Source organism: Rhamphochromis sp. 'chilingali' (genome assembly GCF_963969265.1).
Source record: "Rhamphochromis sp. 'chilingali' genome assembly, chromosome: 11".
Taxonomy (NCBI): domain Eukaryota; kingdom Metazoa; phylum Chordata; class Actinopteri; order Cichliformes; family Cichlidae; genus Rhamphochromis; species Rhamphochromis sp. 'chilingali'.
In genome coordinates, this window is record NC_137938.1 from 5,524,512 (window position 1) to 5,544,946 (window position 20,435).

General features: G+C 45.8%; 1 protein-coding gene across 1 annotated transcript; it reads right to left on the reverse strand.

Annotated features, from left to right (window-relative positions):
• Positions 1 to 11,332: 11,332 nt before the first annotated feature.
• Positions 11,333 to 17,637, reverse strand: LOC308405516 (extracellular tyrosine-protein kinase PKDCC-like; the record flags this gene model as incomplete). Its single annotated transcript, XM_080896188.1, is given in 6 exon segments — positions 11,333 to 11,358; positions 12,029 to 12,188; positions 12,192 to 12,707; positions 12,713 to 12,873; positions 12,876 to 12,948; positions 17,581 to 17,637. Coding segments are annotated over 6 exon segments (993 nt in total).
• Positions 17,638 to 20,435: the final 2,798 nt, after the last annotated feature.

The following is a 20,435-nucleotide window of genomic DNA, read 5'->3' on the forward strand; positions in this document are numbered from 1 at the left end:
AGAGACGCTGCTGTGATTTCTTGGCCAGTGCTGTGGTGTTGTACGTCCAGGAGAGATCCTCTGTGATGTGCACACCCAAGAACTTGGTGCTGCTCACTCTCTCCACAGACGCTCCGTCAATGGTCAGAGGAGCATGTTGGGTGTGCATTCTCCTGAAGTCCACAACAATCTCCTTCGTCTTCTCCACATTCAGAGAGAGATTGTTGTCAGCACACCACGTGGCCAGGCGTCTCACCTCACTTCTGTAGTCGGTCTCATCCCTGTTGCTAATGAGACCCACCACCGTTGTGTCGTCCGCAAACTTGATGAAGAGGTTGGAGCTGTATGATGGAGTGCAGTCATGGGTCAGCAGAGTGAAGAGGAGGGGGCTCAGCACACATCCCTGCGGGGCCCCCGTGTTTAGAATGATGGTGCTGGATGTATTACTGCCGACCTGTACTGCTTGAGGTCTTCCGGTGAGGAAATCCAACAGCCAGTTGCACAGTGAGGTGTTGAGCCCCAGCTGGACCAGTTTTTGAGTGAGCTGTTGGGGGATTATAGTGTTGAATGCTGAACTGAAATCTATGAACAGCATTCGAACATATGAGTCTTTTTTGTCCAGGTGTGTGAGTGCCGAGTGGAGTGCAGTGGAGATGGCATCATCGGTTGAGCGGTTTGGCCGATACGCAAACTGGAAGGGATCCAGGGAGGGGGGCAGGACAGTCTTGATGTGTTGCATGACTAGTCGTTCGAAGCACTTCATCAGGATGGGAGTAAGTGCAACAGGACGGTAGTCATTAAAGCAGGAGGGAGATGACTTTTTTGGAACCGGAATGATTGTGGTGGCTTTAAAACATGTGGGGACGACAGCCTGGATGAGTGATATGTTGAAGATGTCTGTGAAGACATCAGTGAGTTCCACTGCACAGTCTCTCAGTACACGACCAGGAATGTTGTCAGGACCCGGAGCTTTACGTGCATTGATCCTGCTGAGGGATCTCCTCACGCTGTCCGGGGACAGAGTCATCACCTGGTCACCAGGAGGGGGTGGGGTCTTCTGTGCAGTGGTGCTGTTTTGGACTTCAAAGCGAGCAAAGAAAGTGTTCAGCTCGTTCAGCAGGGGGATAGTGCTATCACAGGTCTGTGGTGGGGGCTTGTAATCTGTGATGGTCTGAATGCCCCGCCACAGGCTCCGTGAGTCTCTGCTGTCTTTGAAGTGATGAGATATTTTCCTGGAGTACTGTCTCTTAGCCTCTCTGATGCCACGGGAAAGGTTGGCCCTAGCTGTCCTCAGGCTTGCCTCGTCTCCATCTCTGAAGGCAACATTCCGAGCTTTCAGCAGCCTGTAGACCTCTCCTGTCATCCATGGTTTTTGATTGGCCCGGACAGTTATGGTTTTCGTGACTGTTACATCCTCAATACACTTGTTGATGTAGGCAGTAACAGTCTCTGCGTACTCCTGGAGGTCAGTGGTGTTGTTATAGGTGGCAGCCTGCTTAAACATGTTCCAGTCTGTGGTGTTGAAGCAGTCCTGTAAAGCCTCTGAAGACCCTTCTGGCCACACTTTTATCCGCTTACGAACCGGTTTGGTGACTTTAACGAGCGGTCTGTAAGCAGGCATTAGCATGACAGTGATATGGTCTGAGGCGCCGAGGTGGGGGAGGGGAAAAGCTTTGTAGTAGCTAAAGATGAATCATTTACACAGTCTGGGGCATGATCAGGTTCAAACCTCCCTTTCCTTATGTCTAGTATGCTGGGGTCTTCCCATGATTCATTCACTATGTGTTTATACACTACTCTGCATTTAATAATTATTTAATATTGATCTCTTACACAATGTGTCTTTTTCAAATCACCCCCAACCAGTCGGAGCAGATGGCTGCCCCACCCTGAGCCTGGTTCTGCCTACGATTTTTCCTGTTAAACGGAAGTTTTTCCTTCCCACTGTCTGTTAAATCTTGGTGAAAGGGGGTTGTTTGATAGTTTCCCTCTATTATTTTAGGGTCTTTACCTTACAGTATACAGTTGTGAGGTGATTGTTGTTGTGATTTGATATCATTTATATAAAATTCAATTAAAACATTACATTGAAACTAAATTTTCAAAATGATACCATGAACCAATAACAGCTACTAAATAACAATTTATTTAAAAAAAAATGTATAAATGACATACTAAAATGAAGTGATTTAAAATTCTATATGGATTCTATAAACACATACTTTATATGGATTCAATTTTAGGTTGGATTTGCCCTGAAAAATACTTACTCGCCTTACTTTGAGCTTTGGAGTAAAAAAAAAAAGGAACATTCCTTACAGACTTCTTGTTCATTGTTTATTGTCTACATGTTTGTCCTTAAATATTCATACATAAATTCCAACCTCTGACATTAGCTGTGACAAGGAACCACAGAGGGCTCATCCACATTTTGTGCCAGTTTCTGTCAGAGCATATAAAGAGCCCATTACTGTGTCTGTTTGAGTAGCCGCAAATATCATTAGCAAGTCCTCCATGCCACCTCTGATTGCTTTTTGTGGCTCTCCAGTGGGGTAAAGGTTACCTTGCATTCATTTACTGAGGCCATTACCTGCATATTCACACCAGATGCCATTACACATTATCAGAGTGTGACTGACAGATGCCAGAAGTGATTAGATCCAGCGGTTTAAAGTGGATGCTTACTGCCTGAAAATACACCTCCTGAGCTCTTAGATGTCAGCATGAAATGAGACAGACACTCCAAATGAGAGAACAGCTCAGGCTAATATCCCATCACAAATGCTATTTACTCTGGGTGTCTGGGTTTAGCTGGCTGCCCATAACTCTGTCTGCCCAAGCTGTGTGTTGCACGGAAGGAGCTCTGCCAGAAACATTTCTCTTGGAACCTAAGAAGACATTCGCAGTGTTTCAACCAGAATGATGCATATCAAATACATCCAAATTTTTGTCAATCATATCTAAAATCTCCTCCAAAAGCAGGCTAAGTGGTAGTCAGAGAGTGGCACAGTACCATGCTGGATCACCTCACAGCTAACATACAGGAAATAAAATTATTTAGTAAGTCTTGCATTTTTGATGGTCCCTTCCTCGTTTATGGATGAAGCTGCATTCATCATTAAGAGAATACCACAATTTTGAAAGGCAACATAATGGCAAACAGTCATCATAGTGTATGGCTTCCCTGAAAAAAATAGTAGAGGTTTTCACTTCTGCTAATTCCACTCAGTGCAGAATCTGAGCACTGTACCCGACTCTTTCTTCCACATCAAACATTCACGATATAACTCTGTAAAATTTAAAACTGAATATAATTTAGCATTATGAGGTCTATACAGTATTAGATGTATAGAATAGATGTCTCCCCTATTGGCTTCTCTTCATTGGTCCCTGTTAAATCCAGAATTTTCACATACAAGGTTTTGTATATTCAGGCCCCATCTTATCTTAAAGACCTCATGACCCTAACAGAGTACTTTGCCTCACATTGTACTTTTAAAAACCCTATGAACCACAAGTAAGTCAACTGTCTGAAAGCGGGGGGCAGATACTGCCAGCTTTTCTGGGCACCTGGAGCCCCTGGGACCCTGACCTCAGCTTGCACTGAGGAGCCTGGTCTCCAGCGGGATTGGCTGCCTGTCCTCTTAGGTCTTCAGTACTCTTGGGGGCTGCAGATGGCCTGGTTTCACCAGATCTATCTCTGCCTGCCTCTGGCTCGTGGGGGATGTTATTGCAGCTTCCCATCCTCATTGTCTTTGTTATGAAGTGTACTTGTCAAACACACACCACAAGAGGATTGTTGATTTATGTAGGTATTTCAGAATCAGAATACTTTATTGATCCCTGGGGGAAATTATTTTTTGTTACAGTGCTCCATTTTAAACCAACATTAAGACAAGACAGACAATACACTAACTAAGAATAGTACAATATATACATATATATACATACATAAGTCACTCATAAATAAATAGTTGGAAAAGAAACGTGTAGTTGTAGCAGCAAACAGTTTATTATTTATTAGGGGTGCAACGATACTCGTATCGATATTGAACCGTTTGATACAGTGCTTTCGGTTCGGTACGCATATGTATTGAACAATACAAAATTTTTTAATTTATTTTATCAACTTTCCTTCTGACGATGCTGTCTGTGTTGAGTGCTCAGTGGATCGAACCCAGAATCACTGAGCTCAGGGCAAGTTAGCGAGACAGAAGTTAAGCTCTCCTTGCAACATGGCAAATTGAACCTCCCCCACCCTCATTCAGATCTGGCGTTTGGAACTATTTTGGTTTTCATGTGACGTATGACCCTGAAGGTAAGCGCGTCATGGACAAAAGTAAAACAGTATGTCGGATGTGCCACCCAATGCTCAATTACATTGGTGGGAACTAGTGCGTTAGCGCAGTTATCTGTCACGGAGGAGCAGGGAGGACTCGGCGCAGACTGAAATCTCAGAAAAACAGGTTTATTTACACACTCCAGGTGCACTATATACAGGTGAAGGAGAAGGGGGCCAGGGTTCCCAGGGGTGCAGAGCGGGGTCGGGAAAAGCGTCCAGAGTCTCCAAACCAAACACGAGAAATCTGCATACAGAGAACAAGGGTTAGCACGGAACTTTCACGGACAGAGCTCAAAACTGGCTGAGGCTAAAGTAGCACTGACGAGCGTTATTCAATAGTCCAGCGGCGAGGTGCTCTCAGTCACTGCCTTAAGTAGCGGGAGCAAACAAGGTGAGGAGCCACAGGTGATTGCCTACAGGTGGTGGAGGCCGGGAGCTCACAATGAGCTCCGCCCAGGCAGCGAGCAGAGAGAGAGGAGAGAGAGAAAAGACAAAACATAACATGTAGCCACACAGGGCCAGCTGAGCAGGCACGGGGACCATGACAGTACCCCCCCCCCCCCTCAACGGGAGCCTCCCAGCGACCCACCAGGCTTACCCGGATACCGACGATGGAAGTCCCGGATCAACTCCTTGGCCAGGACAGCCGACCGGGGCACCCAGGATCGTTCCTCCGGCCCGTAGCCCTCCCAATCCACCAGGTACTGGAAACCCCGTCCCCGGCGCCGAGAGTCCATAATACGAGTGATGGCGTACACCTCCTGACCATCCACAAGCTGGGCGGGCGGAGGGGCCCTAAGAGGGGGGCACAGCGGGCTGGAGAGCACGGGCTTGACCTGAGAGACGTGGAAGATGTTGTGTATGCGCATATTGCGCGGCAGCTTCAGGCGAACAGACACCGGGTTGACAACAGAGTCAATTTCAAAAGGCCCAAGGAAGGTGGGCGCCAGTTTCTTAGACTCAGCGCGAATAGGCACAAAGCGAGTGGACAGCCATACCTTCTGACCCGCGGCGTATGCAGGGGCAGGGGTCCGACAGCGATCAGCGAGGGCCTTGTTTTGCTCCTTAGTTCGGAGCAGGGCCGCTCTGGTAGTACGCCAGGCCCGACGGCACCTTCGGAGGTGGTGTTGCAGAGAGGGGACCGCATGCTCGCCTTCAAGAGCAGGAAACAGCGGCGGTTGGTACCCCAGAGAAGCCTCGAACGGCGACATTCCCGTGGCGGACGACGTGAGGCTGTTATGAGCGTACTCAATCCACGGTAACTGGTCGCTCCAGGTGCCTTGATTGTGGGAGACAACACAGCGAAGGGCAGCTTCCAGCTCCTGGTTGGCATGCTCCGTCTGTCCGTTGGTCTGAGGGTGAAAACCAGATGAAAGACTAACCTTTGCGCCCAGGGTCATGCAGAACTCTTTCCAAACCCGCGAGGTGAACTGAGGGCCTCTGTCGGAAACGATGTCGTCAGGGATGCCGTGCAGCCTAAACACATGTGCCGTGAGCAGTTGAGCAGTCTCCAGTGCGGTCGGGAGCTTTGTGAGGGCAACAAAATGTGCAGCCTTAGAAAAACGGTCCACAATGGTTAGTATTACTGTGTTACCTGAAGAGGACGGCAGCCCCGTGACGAAGTCCAGGGCGATGTGGGACCAGGGCCGGCCAGGAGTGGGGAGAGGCTGGAGCAACCCGGACGGCGGTTGGTTGGGACGCTTGTTTTGAGCGCACGTGGGACAGGCGGTCACATAGTCTCTAGTGTCTTTTATCAGGGAGGGCCACCAGAAGTAACGTTGCAAGAAGGAGATCGTGCGATGAAGTCCAGGGTGGCAGGAAAAGCGGGCGGTGTGACCCCACTGGAGAACACGTGACCTGACGGATGTGGGAACATAAAGCCGCCCTGGTGGGCCCGTCCCTGGGTCGGGTTCGGTGACTTGCGCCTCGAGGATTTGGGATTCAATCGCCCAAGTGACTGCTCCGAACACGCAGGAGGAGGGGAGGATGGGCTTAGGGTCAGGGTCTTTCTCCGTAACGGTGAACAGCCGGGAAAGGGCGTCAGGTTTTACGTTTCGTGACCCGGGCCTGTAGGTGAGAGAAAAGTCAAACCGTGAGAAAAACAGAGCCCACCTGGCCTGCCGGGAGTTGAGACGCTTCGCTGACCGGATGTACTCCAGGTTTTTGTGGTCTGTCCATACAATAAAGGGATGCTCAGCGCCCTCTAGCCAGTGCCTCCATTCCTCTAGTGAGAGTTTCACAGCCAGCAGCTCTCGGTCCCCAATGTCATAATTCCGCTCCGCTGGTGTGAGGCGGCGAGAGAAGAAGGCACACGGGTGGAGTTTACCTTTAAAGCGCTGAGACAGGACTGCCCCAACCCCCGTCTCCGACGCATCCACCTCCACCACGAACTGTTGGTTGAGGTCAGGCTGTTGAAGGATAGGAGCGGTGGCAAACCTTTCCTTTAGGCAGGCGAACGCCTCCTGGGCTGGCGGGTCCCACTGAAACGACACCTTCGGGGAAGTAAGTCTTGTGAGAGGCAATGCGATCTTACTATAATCTTTAATGAAGCGCCTGTAGAAATTGGCAAAGCCCAAAAAACGCTGGAGCTGCAGGCGATTTGGGGGCTTGGGCCAGTCTAGGACTGTTTGGACCTTTGCCGGGTCAGGCTTCAGATTACCTTGAGCGATGATGTACCCCAAGAACGCCACTGAGTCTACGTGGAAGTCACATTTCTCCGCCTTCACAAAGAGTCTGTTCTCCAACAGGCGCTGGAGAATCTGTCTCACATGGACTTCGTGCTCCTTCACAGTCTTTGAAAAAACAAGAATGTCATCAAGGTAGACAAAAGCACAGCGGTTAATAAAATCCCTGAGGACATCATTGACTAGCGCTTGGAACAGCAGGGGCGTTCGTCAGACCGAAGGGCATTACCAAATACTCAAAATGACCAAGATGTGTATTGAATGCCGTCTTCCACTCGTCTCCCTTTCGAATCCTCACTAGGTGGTAAGCGTTTCTCAGATCGAGTTTGGTGAACACTGTAGCCCCTTGAAGTAGTTCAAAGGCAGAGGAGAGAAGGGGCAGCGGGTATTTGTTTTTGATCGTGATTCTGTTGAGGCCACGATAGTCTATACACGGCCGGAGGGTTTTGTCTTTCTTGCTGACGAAAAAAAACCCCGCACCCACAGGAGAAGAAGAGGACCACATAATGCCCGCGGCCAGCGAGTCGGTGATGTATTTCTCCATTGTCTCTCTCTCAGGTTGGGTGAGACTATACAAGCGGCCAGAGGGAAGCGGCGCCCCCGGGAGGAGGTCAATGGCACAGTCGTAGGGCCTGTGGGGGGGGGAGCATTTTTGCTTTGTCCTTGCTGAATACTGCTGCCAGGTCGTGATAGACAAAGGGAACAGCGGACAAATCGCACTCCTCTGTGGGCTCAACTGTGGTTAGCTGAGTGACCGGGGGGGTGGCAGTTTTAAGACAGTTCATGTGGCATTCCACACTCCACCCCGTAACACGCTCTTTCTTCCAGTCTATCTGGGGGTTATGTTGCACCAACCAAGGGTAACCTAACACAAGTGGTGCAAACGGTGTCTTGAACACGAAGAAGCTAATCCTTTCAGTATGGTTACCGGAGAGTGTGAGAGACAAGGGTTCAGTAATATGAGTGATGTCTGGCAAACGTTGGCCTGATAAGGCAGACACACGGAGCGGATTTGTCATGATCCGGAGTCTGCGACTCCGTGTTTGTTTAGTTTATTAGTATTCTGTGGTTTTGGTTACCTTGGGTGTTTTTACTCTTCTGTTTCATGGTTCATGTTCCTATGTTCTGTGTCCCCCAGTCTGTGTTAAGTTGGTGTGTTATGTCATTGCGTGTATGTGTTTCCTGTTTTATTGTGAAGGTCTGCGTCTTATGTGAGTGTTTCAGTTTGTCTCCCTACTCTCGTCACGTGATCACTCCCAGCTGTGTTCCCACCTGTATGTAATCTCCCTGTGTTCTCTGAGTGTATTTAAGTTGTGTCTTCTGTCATAGTAATTGCTGGTTCGTCTGTATTGTTTCCCCTCGGTCTCCCTGCGTCTCCCCGTATGTATTTCCCCGGACCTCCCTGCATCTTCGTTTCTGGTTTGTCTTATTAGTTTACCCAGTTTAGGTTTCTAGTTTCATGTTTTGCCACCCTTGCTGTTTGTATTGACCCACTATCATAAATAAACACCCACCTGCACCAGAACTGCCATCCTTTTGGTCCTACTACAAATCCACACGGCTTGCCCCGCAAACCGTGACAGGATTAGGCAAAGCTATGGTAGCAACGTTCAGCTTTGTGGCTAGTGAGATATCAATGAAGCTCTGCTCAGCACCAGAGTCTATTAATGCAGAAAGAGGGTGAATCGCTGTCTGTATCGTGAGCTTTGCGGGCAATGTTAAACGTGGATGGGAGTGTTTACCATACAGGTCGCCCACCAGTACCCTCTCCATTACTGGTGGGCGCGCTCTTTTGCCAGAGCCGGGCAGGTGGAGATAAAGTGACCCTTACGGCCGCAATACAGGCACTCACCAGCGGAGAACCGACGCTGACGTTCCGCGGGTGAAAGGCGGGAGCGACCTATCTGCATCGGCTGCTCTCCTTCCTCGCCCCCGCTGTACTCACGGGCTCCTCGTGACTCGGGGGAAGGGTCTCTTGTTGCCCGTGGCTCCGACGGTGCGTGCCTCCGCACGCTCCGGCGCGCACGCAGCCGATCATCCACCTGAATACACAGCGACATAACAGCCTCCAGAGATTGAGGGAGTTCACGCATCATTAATTCGTCCTTTAGGTCGTCGTTGATGTTATTTAGTAACGTGGTCCTTAATGCCTCCTGCCCCCACTTTGTTTGCGCTGCCAGGGTCCAAAAATCAACAGAATAATCAGCCATGCTGCGCTTACCTTGTTTAAGGTTGAGTAAGCGGTGACCGGCAGCTTCTGTGCTGGAGCCCTTATCAAACACAGCCTTAAACTTGGAAAGGAAGTCAGCATACGTAATTACAGGGTTTGCTTGAAGTTGAGCCTGCGCCCAGGTCAAAGCACGGTCACGTAACAGCTGAACGAAATAGGCGATCTTGACCTCATCGCTAGAAAAGACATGTGGCAATTGGCGAAAATGCATAGCGCACTGCATCAAAAACCCCGCGCACTTCCCCAGCTCCCCCGTGAATGCCTCAGGTGTGGGCAACAGCTTATCCAAAGACACAGAGGAGAGAGGTGGTGCAGCAGCGCTTGCAGCAAAGCCTGATGTTACCTGAGGAGATGAGGCAGAGGCTGGGCGCTCCGGGGGTCTCGTCTCGGGGGGGCTCGCCTCTAGTGGTGTTCGTTGGGCGACGGCCAGAGCCAAGGCGGCCACCTCTCCACTGAGCCGGACTAACATCTGCTCGTGCCGGTGTAGTAGCTCCTCCAAGGTAATCGGGGCCGGGGCCGAGGAAGCAGAGTCCGCTGAGTCCATGGTTGGCTGGACTATTCTGTCACAGAGGAGCAGGGAGGACTCGGCGCAGACTGAAATCTCAGAAAAACAGGTTTATTTACACACTCCAGGTGCACTATATACAGGTGAAGGAGAAGGGGGCCAGGGTTCCCAGGGGTGCAGAGCGGGGTCGGGAAAAGCGTCCAGAGTCTCCAAACCAAACACGAGAAATCTGCATACAGAGAACAAGGGTTAGCACGGAACTTTCACGGACAGAGCTCAAAACTGGCTGAGGCTAAAGTAGCACTGACGAGCGTTATTCAATAGTCCAGCGGCGAGGTGCTCTCAGTCACTGCCTTAAGTAGCGGGAGCAAACAAGGTGAGGAGCCACAGGTGATTGCCTACAGGTGGTGGAGGCCGGGAGCTCACAATGAGCTCCGCCCAGGTAGCGAGCAGAGAGAGAGGAGAGAGAGAAAAGACAAAACATAACATGTAGCCACACAGGGCCAGCCGAGCAGGCACGGGGACCATGACATTATCTCGTTAACGGAGATTTGCCGTGTTGTGGCGTTAATGTCATTTCAATGAGATTAACGCTGACAGCACTAGTGGGAACACAACGAATATGACTGCACATGTACACTGACATCATCCTAGTGCAAAGACAAGTGGAAGCAGGCAAAAGCAACAAGCACGCATGCTACAAACTTTACCCGAGTCGTTTAGACAGCCGTTAGCACATGATTCTCCTTATGGGGACCTGATATGTTTAATATGCTGCTGAGAATATAGCCCAGAAGAAGCGTATAGTATAGCTTTTAATTTAGAAAGAGCCATTTCTCTGTAATAAACTCTGTTTTCCGGGGTGATCGTGGCTCAAGAGTTAGGAGTTCGCCCTGTAATCGGAAGGTTGCCGGTTCGAGCCCCAGCTTGGACAGTCTCGGTCGTTGTGTCCTTGGGCAAGACACTTTACCCTTTGCCTACTGGTGGTGGTCAGAGGGCCCGGTGGCGTCAGTGTCCGGCAGCCTCGCCTCTGTCAGTGCGCCCCAGGGTGGCTGTGGCTATAATGTAGCTTGCCATCACCAGTGTGTGAATGGGTGGATGACTGGATATGCAAAGCGTTTTGGGGTCCTTAGGGACTATTAGAAGCGCTATATACTGTAAATACAGGCCATTTACCATTTTCCAAAGATGAGTGATTTCTCAATCAGATAGATTTATTATTTTATCCCTTTGTTGTTTCAGCAACATTAAATTCAAAAACTGTACGTTTGAGTTAAAATATATATTTATAATTTTAATAAATGACAAATTAAAAAAGCATGAACATTTTTTTGTATCGAAAAAATATTGAACCGTGATACCAAAGTATCGAACCAAACCGAACCGTGAATTTTGTGTATTGTTGCACCCCTAGTATTTATGTATGTATTTCTGCCTGTCCTGCCTTAGACATTATATATGACAATGTATTAACTGAAATAACACTAATAGAAATGAAGAAATAAACAGATAAATCCTGAACAAGAGGAGCCTGTAGTGAATTTATACAGCTGATCTTGGAAAAGTAAAACATGTTTCTCACAACAGTGCACTCAGATTATTCTGACTGCAAAAGTTGCTGGAGAGGAGAGGACAACAAAAGAGAAGTGAATTATGTCCAGAGGTAAGCTGATTAAGAAATTTTCATCCACCCAATTATTTCCACTAGTCATCTCAAATCACCATAATTAAGAGCAAAGTGTTAATATCACGGAAGAAATCAAGACTGCCTTTTATCTCTTATCATGCACATGATTTTTATCGATAGGCTGGCAAAGCGTGCTGTTTTTTCTACCTAATGATTCAAATAATGTTCTAAAAGCTTCCCACCAGATCTTTATGTAATAGTACAACAAAGGATGTAATCTGGGCGCTGAGCTACACCTAGCCTTGATATGTCATGGTCCTGGGTAATTAGACCCAGTGTTTTGAATTTTCTTGTATTTTGATGTCATTTTGTATTATTGTTTATGTTTAAGTTCACTTTGTTAGTCTTGAGTTTATTCTGTATCAACGAGGATGTTCTGTTTACCTTCTTGATTAGTAGATTACCTCATGTGTCGTTTTACTCTGTGTTTATGTGTGTGTGTGTGTGTGTGTGTGTGTGTGTGTGTGTGTGTGTGTGTGTGTGTGTGTGTGTGTGTGTGTTTATATATGTTGTATGAGTGCTTGTGTATTGTTTCCGTCCTCATGTTTCATTCTATGTTCCCCCCAGTTTGTCATGTCTCCTCTCTCCCTTGTACTCCCACATGCTCTCTCGCTCCCTCTCGTCTGCCTTTCCCCCACTTTTGTCTTCTTTACATAAACTTCTGATGTCCCATCAGGCACCAGGTGACTGAAGCCACTCCTGAAAGAGGCTAGGAGGCGGCCCGTCCAAGTCTTCTGCCCCGTCAGAGTGAAGCTGTTGCACTAAGAGTGGGAGTTACAGATGCACGCTGCCTCTCGGGCACTGTGGACTGACAGCACGCAGCTCTGCTGGCTGTAGGATGGCCAGCAGCGGTACTCCACGTTCCCAGAAGTGCCCATCCCTCGCATCACAGTGTGATCTCTGATTATTGATGGAGACAGGTTCTCCAGGTGTAGGTCAGACTTATAGAGGTGGAGGATGTGTTCAAAGGCCTCCAGTGTCTGATTGATGTCAGCTTTCAGCTCCCCTGTGGCGTTCATGATGCGGTCTACCAGGTGTGTGAGGCCGGGCGGGGCCTGGTGAGGCAGCAGGTAGGTGAAAAAATACCTGTAGGCGTTGTAAATGTTCCTCTTCTCGTTTAGCCCCTCACACACACCCCAAGCTGAGCAGGGCAGAGTAAAGTTTCTGTGTGGAAACTGGAGAGTACAGTCTGCGTCTGTGTGACAGGTGGTCTCCTCCGCGCTGGCATCATCCAGGTCCGTGAGCTTCAGCGAGCCGGACACTGTGACAAACTGCCGAGGCTAGAAGTCCAAAGGGCCACGGAGCCCAGAGGCGACTGAGAGAGGAAGTGGAGGAGCCGGACCAGGTCCAGACACACTCTGAATCTGTCCACCCAGGGGCTCTGGGGCAGCTGGATCATCTGGAGAGGGTTCCCCTGCTCCAGATTGACTGTGACTCTTTCGGCCTCTCCTTCTCTTCCTCCTTCAGCTTAATGATGTTCAGATGCTGGAGTCTTTGGAGAAGGACCATTTCTTTGCTCAGCTTGAATGAAACAAGTTTTAAATTAAGGCAACATGGTGGCACGGTGGTTAGCACTGTTGCCGCACAGCAAGAAGGTCCTGAGTTCAATTCCAACATCAGGCCAGGGTCTTTCTGTGTGGAGTTTGCATGTTCTCCCCATGTTTGTGTGGGTTCCCTCCGGGTACTCCGCTTTCCTCCCACTGTCCAAAGACATGCAGCTTGTGGGGATAGGTTAATTGGAAAATCCAAATTGCCATTAGGTGTGAATGTGCGAGTGAATATGAGCGCGAATGGTTGTCTGTCCCTGTGTGTTGGCCCTGCGACAGACTGGCGACCTGTCCAGGGTGTACCCTGCCTCTCGCCCTATGACAGCTGGGATAGGCTCCAGCGCCCCCCGCGACCATGAGAAGCGGAAGCGAATGGATGGATGGATTAAAAAAAATTATACATGATGTAGTAGATTTCTTCAAGAAAAAAAAGATAATTGAAACTAATTTGAATTGAACAAATATTTAAAATATAATCTGATCATTTTTAGAGCAGCCTTCGGGATCTCCACGTATTAACATGCTATTTTTAGACATGATGGATAGCATTAACAACCTAGTAGCTGCAAATAATCAATAATCATCCACATGATTATTAACAGACAAAAAGAAAACATATTACTGCTACAGAAATAGTTTTCCATACGAGATCACTGCAAAAAAGTGCAGCCTTACCTAATGTCCACCCTACTGTTACTCATTTTATATTAACAGGAACCCCGACTATTATGACAAGTTACTCTAAATATATTACAAATTATCTCCACTACATAAAAACATACTTGAGAATAACTACAGTGTTTTTGTTATTCATAAAATCTTTGTTGTTTGAAACTATTTTGGAGCCGTGAGAGCGGTCATGTTTTTGCGCACTCCGTGCATTCTGGGACGATGACATATATAGGTTGTCGGCAGTATAGGCGCTTTCATTCTGCTAACCTGTTATTGCAGGAGAGGAACTGCCATGCCGCATTATGCAGCTTTTTGTTGTAATTTCCTGTTGAAAGGCAACAAAGGAACAGATGTAAGTCTGCACAGCTTTCCTCATGAGAAAAAAAGAAGAAAGCAATGGGAGGAGGCTTGCGGTAGAGTACAACTCCCACAAGACCCAAGGCTCGTCATTTTAGCCCTGATGCGTTCAAGGCATTTAGTCGACCACAGTTGCTAAAAGAGGTCACATGTGCATCTGGTTATAAGCGAAGACTGAAACCAAATGCAGTCTCGACAATTTTTCCCCATAAGGTGACCGTGCCACCACGCTAAGAAATGCAAAGACAAAGAGATGCTAGACAATTTCCTGGATGATGGTAAACAATAACAGTAGCAGACTTTATCTACAAATATTATCACCAATGTGCCCATAACCCCCTTGATGACACAGTCCAGAGATGCAAGCTTTGGTTAAAGCCAGGATCTGAAGCCCACAATTGTTTTCATCTTCATCTAAACTAAGTACTGGATGACTATTTTCATCCTCTTTCTCGGTTTGCTCTGGTTCAAACTGGAAAGGTTGAACAGAAGCCATCGACATGTGCTGCTTACTGTAAACATGATGCGGTGCAACCGTATGATGTTACTACGCAGAGTGCAGTGCTAGGTAAATAACTACTAGTAAATCGGTTTTATATAAAATGTGCTTAAAAGGAAAACATCTGGCATATTTGTCTTAACATGTCTTAATAACTGGGGTTCTTTTTAAGATTTAAAAATCTAGTTGGTATTTGTATGGCGAGTAGCTTTCAGTAATAGTAATAAATTACACAGCAATAGTACATTCATGTAGTTGTAAAATGGATGACAATATATTAAGTAATCCAAAGTATTCAGAATACTGCATTTGACAATAATGTTAATTTCTAATCAAGGATGATCTTAATAACATCACACCAATGTCTAATAGTTCATGATTTCATCAAAATCATTCAATTTTCAAGTTCAATTTGGTTGAATACTTTGTGACACTAAATTTTGCTGTAATTGAAATTCCTTCAGTTTTCATTGCATACATTGAATGATCACAGCTGGACTGATTTGTGTAAGCCTATTCCTAGATGCTGCTAATAGCCAGCTGGTTTTTAAGAAGTAAAGGGGAAATTTTTCACCTATGCAGTAGTACTCTCCAGTGCCCAACAAATAAATTGGTGTAGGCCTCCTTTGATTCTTACCCACATTTGTATTTTCTAGCTCCTAAGAAGAGCTAATCTAACTTTGTGAAATACGTCCCTATGCTTTTGAATTCCTGCATGTCATTAAAACTAAAAATTACATTTAGAACTAGTGGCTGTCCAAAAAAAAACATAACATCAAACAATAATGCATAAGCAGCACAAAGTCTAATTTCCCTGTGCAATACCATCCTTTACAGTGTTTGCCAATCACTTGAGTTGTGTAGCAGTCAATAATGGGCAAATCAGTGACTGAAACTGAGTGGTGAGAAAAGGCTGACAGCATGGTAATGTCGCTCCATTTTAGCCTTAAGATCAGCCAGCATGTAACACAAAGTGACAGGCAAAGCCGACTCCAAAAATCAAAGCTTCCTTTAGCTTCCACATTCTGCGAATGGAACTATTTGAGTGGCTTAGAAAAACTTCAAAGCCGTGGAAAAGGGGACTTTGAATGTGAACTGCTGGAATTGTACAAGTTCACATCTTAATTGACGTGACCGGCTGAATTGAGTAGTGAGGAACTCATCTTCCAGCTCCTGTTTTTCTTTCTCCCATCTGTTTTGACCCTTTATTGCAGATTTGTATAATCAAAAACTGTTGCCAGACCTCCGGTTAGAGAGAGACTTATAATGTGTATTGATTCAAAATGAGCTTTGGTAAGTGCAAAGCACATTTCCGCCTAGTTAAGCTGCAGCAGTGTCATATGCTCCATTGATTTTAGTAAGATCGTGTTGTCATTATCAAGCCAAGATAATCTCTGTTACGTCTCCCTTTCTGCATCAGCAACAGAGTCAGTGGCTTTTCATGTATTAGGCTATTGATTCCAGCTTGCTCTTCTACCTTAGTGTGTGTGCATCCACAGCTTGTTCTAACCCCATTTATTTCCTTCCTTGTTTGTACTAAAGGTCTGACTCAGGAACAGATACCACAGCCATGCAAATACACATTGTCACATATAAATGAGCCCAGTGAAGCAGGAGTGACAGGTCTGCTGTGGAGACAGGGGAGAGGCGCGCTCTTATTATTCAGACTTATTGTTGAGGCACATGAATAAGCAACATCCTCTCTGGGTGCATTTTCTTGGTTAACAGGAGCAGACTTGGACTCCCTTAGCAACTGCAGATCAAAGCTGACGCTGTTATTTTTTTAAAGTATTGCTATAAGCATGTACAGCAGGACTTCTATTCATATAAGCCATTACTAATGGACTTCAGTGTTTAATGCACAGACTTGAGCATGCTATACTAACAGACGCCCAAATGTCATTTCCACTCACACTTCCAGTGCACATGCATCAACCAGCATGCAGCCTGTTACAGTTTCACCTCTGTCAATCGTTGATATTTATTATTCAGTGATTTGTATATAATGTGCTATTTCTTAAACCTGTAATATATTGTATTGTTAAATAGTCTAGTCTGTTTCTGTTACTGTACTGGAGCAACTGTAACCCATTTAATTTCCTTAGGGAAAAATAAAGTATGCTAATTCTGATTCTGATTTAATTTGTTTTTTAATCTGTTCAAGTATATGATGTCTATGAGAATTTTCCCACACTGCTCTGTGTCTATCTGATATTTCACCAGAGTTTGGTTAATGGAACAAGTCAGTTTAACAGGCACCCACTGACTTAAAATTGAAAGCACCAATAACTAGAAAACTAGTAGTAGGAACAAAAGCAGGACACTCACAAATATATATATAATAATCAGAAAAAGGACTTTAGTGAATTATTTCTTTGTTGTAACATTTCTTGGCTTTAAATCTTATATCACTGGAAAGCCTATTTATTTGCTCCATTTTTAAGGGAGATGTATTTATGAGTTGAGCAGTAAAATTGAGTATTTCATTAACCCACATACTCAACCATCCCACCATTAAAAAAACTCTGACAGTGCCAAAAAGCGTATGTTGTTTTTGACTCTTGTTTGGTGTCGCTTATTGCACTGGATTATTGAAATCTGTAAAAACCAAGACATTTTGGCAAGTCATCAGTTCTTTCATTTAACAAACAGGAGCTTCAGTAGCATGTGGAAGAACTCTGGCACAAACAGCACACACAAGCTGATCCCACAAGTGTTCTGCTGGGTTGAGGTCAGGTTTCCAGTGATGACAAGCCTTATTTTTCCAGCAAGGGACATGCTGCCCTATACTATCATCATCAAAAGCTGTTACTTTATGGTATCTTCTCCACACTTTGACCCTACAATCCACCTGTTGTACACAGAATATAGACTCATCACTGAACATGACGTCCCTCCAAACGTTCAGGTTCTAGTGCACATGTTGCAGACACCTGTGCAAACGGGTCTGAAAGAGAAGGCCAGTCTCATAGGCTTTGACGGCAATCTCTAGCCTTATGAGACTGGAGATTGCTGTGTGCAGTCTGTTCTGGATTGTTTGGGTAGAGAGCCATGTGCCATATTGTCCTGCAAAAGTACTGAGAGGTTGAGTGAATGGTCTTCTTGTGGGGTCTTCTCCTTCACTTTCTTGGACATCCCCCATGATGTGGAACCTGTCCCTAGGCATGGGGCTCACTACAAAAATGTTGCAAGTCGATTTTGTTAAACACCAGTTGCCATATAGATAGGGCCATATCCAAAACGGTCAAACCTTGCAGGCTTGGAGCAGGGTCTATGCTTGCAGGTACTCCTTGTCACCGTTGATTTACCAGAAACGATGGCCAAATAAGGCGGTACCACTCACGTCCTGAACTCTGCTGCTTAACCCACAAATACATTTTTATTTATATCAAATATAGCACCATTTACACATGAAAAGGGAAATCAAAATGCTCTCCAGCAGGACAAGTTTTATTAGGAAGAAGCATTGTTAAAAAAATAAATAACTGACCAAACGAAGATTTCCTTACTTTTTGTGCTAAGTTTATTTGTATAGTGAGTGAAATAATAATTTGAGCCTCTGCTGAATTTACAAAGAAATGAACAATCTCGAATTTTATGGTAGCTTTATCTGATGTAGAGAGACTGAATATCAACCACAAATCCATAAAAAAAATGTATTTAATCATTCATTCACATTCATTTGCATGTCACCGGGTAAAATAAGTATTTAAGTATTATTATTAATTGATGGAGAAACCCTTGCTGACAAGCACACCAGTGAGATGTTGGTCACCAGGTTTGCATCTCAGGAGGGACTTTGGCTCACTGCTCTTTACAGGAACTCTCTAAATTCTTTAATTTTCTTGGCTGCCCCTTGGTGACTTGCAACTCCAGCTCCCTCAACAGATCTTCTACAGGAAATTTCCTTTGTGAGAAAACAGCCATTTGCTTCTTAAGCAAACTAACGGCATGGGGAGGCAGCATACATCCATTAGGCACAGAGTTGTTAATGTGCTGTTCAGAATAGAAGGAGAACTTCTTCCTAAAAATATGATGTCTAAGTGTATTCCCAACAATCCCTTCTTTATACATCTTTGTTTGATTGTAATGGCAGATCAAACTGAAAAGAAACATGCTAAAATTTGACAAAATAACTTTCTTTTTTTTTTCTTTTTTTTTTTCCCTGTCCCGTTTGGCTCTTTTGCCATCAGAATTATTGTCTAAAGGCAAAGAAAGATGCCCAACGGATTTACTTTACCAAATTGACCATCCCAGCTTTGCCATAATGGTCCATTTGATTCACCTTTTATTGTTTATTTTATTTTCACTTGCTGAATACGGGACAGACTTGACTGGGGGAAAGAAGGGGAGAAAGAAAGAGGGAAAGAGAAACAGCTGAGAAGAGGGATGGGGGAGAAGGGCAAAAGACAAAAACCAACAGAATGGGCAGGAAAAACAAAAGAAAAAGAAAAAGCATATATCGATCACCTGGATCACCTGTTGAGAAAGAAAAAAGAAAACAAGCAGAAGAGAACAAGAGTAATAGAATAAACAACATCACAATGATATATGGGAATATGACAGTAAATACTAAATATTAAACATTATTGTGCAGCACATAAGATCAACAGCACACAGTGTGCTTTGAGGTAGGAGCCAAAAAAGGTGTAGTTTGTGTGTGTGAGCACCCGTGTGTACACCTGTGAGCATGGACGCGCTTGTTTTTTTAAAAGGTTCCTTCATGTAATGATCTGCTAGAGGGTGTGGGGGGGCCACAGCCCCGTCCTCCAGGGCATGAAGCAGGTATGGAGGAGATCAAAACTCCAGACATCCAGAGGCCCTCAGAACACAAGAGACCAAGGAAGACTAACAGAGGGGCAGCCGCACTGTCCCAGAAAGAGCTGAGGAGAGTCCCAGACGAGGGCTCACTCAGCAGCCGCGGAGCAGAAGCCAGGGGGAGTTGCAGTGACGCGCCCGTGAGCTCCGCCGGCAGCCAGCTGTGCCTGAGTGACCGAGCCCCAGGCCGAGAGGCTGGGGGGACCCCACCGGTCCCGACCACCGACCACCCACAGTGGCCCGAGCGAGCCCCAGGCTCCAGGCCCCGATAAGCGGCCGCCAAGGAGTGAGCCGGTGTGTACCTGGACGCCCATCCCCAGACACAAAGAACCACCAATGCACCGATGTCTGAGGGAGTCCGCCACTGGCAGGGGAAGTGGTGGACAAAATAACTTTCAAATATTACCACTAAAATAATGTTATGGGAAGTCTCACTATTAACTGCAGAGTTTTACTCACTGCCAGTTATACTTGACTCAATACTGCTAGGCCATATGATCTGTTTGTAAGATAATAATTTCTAAGTCCCAGTGGCTTTATGTTTTATGCTTATGATAAATTAAACATAGTCCATTGAGGGTTTGAACAAAAACATTTTTTTATATAATTTTGCCTGTATACACCACAAATAAAACATGTGATTGAAGGACCATAATTTAAGATTTTATCAAATTGTTTTAACAAAACAAAAGGCATTAACTGTTTAAGAATTGTAGCTATTTTTATAATTTTTATACACTGTCTGGCAGTTTCAGAGGCTCAAAAGTATTTGGACAACTGACTGTCAAGCAGTTTCATAACCAGGTCTTTGTTTTTCAGTAACAAATTAAGCAGATAAAAGATCTAGAGTTGATGCTGCACTAATGAATTAGACTAACTATTCATGTTAGCTAAAGTTATTAAGTTAGCTAAAGAGTTGGATGCTGTGTAAGGCATAAATAAAGCTAAAATACAAAGGTTTGGGCACCGTTTTGCATGTTTCCCTACTGTAGGGGTCTCTGCAAGCATACAAAGGGGTACTCTGAGAGGGTACAAGATGACAACTTTGGAATTCTACTAGAAACAGTCGATCATATTTGTTTGTCAAAGCTGAATTCAGGGCAAACTACGCTAAA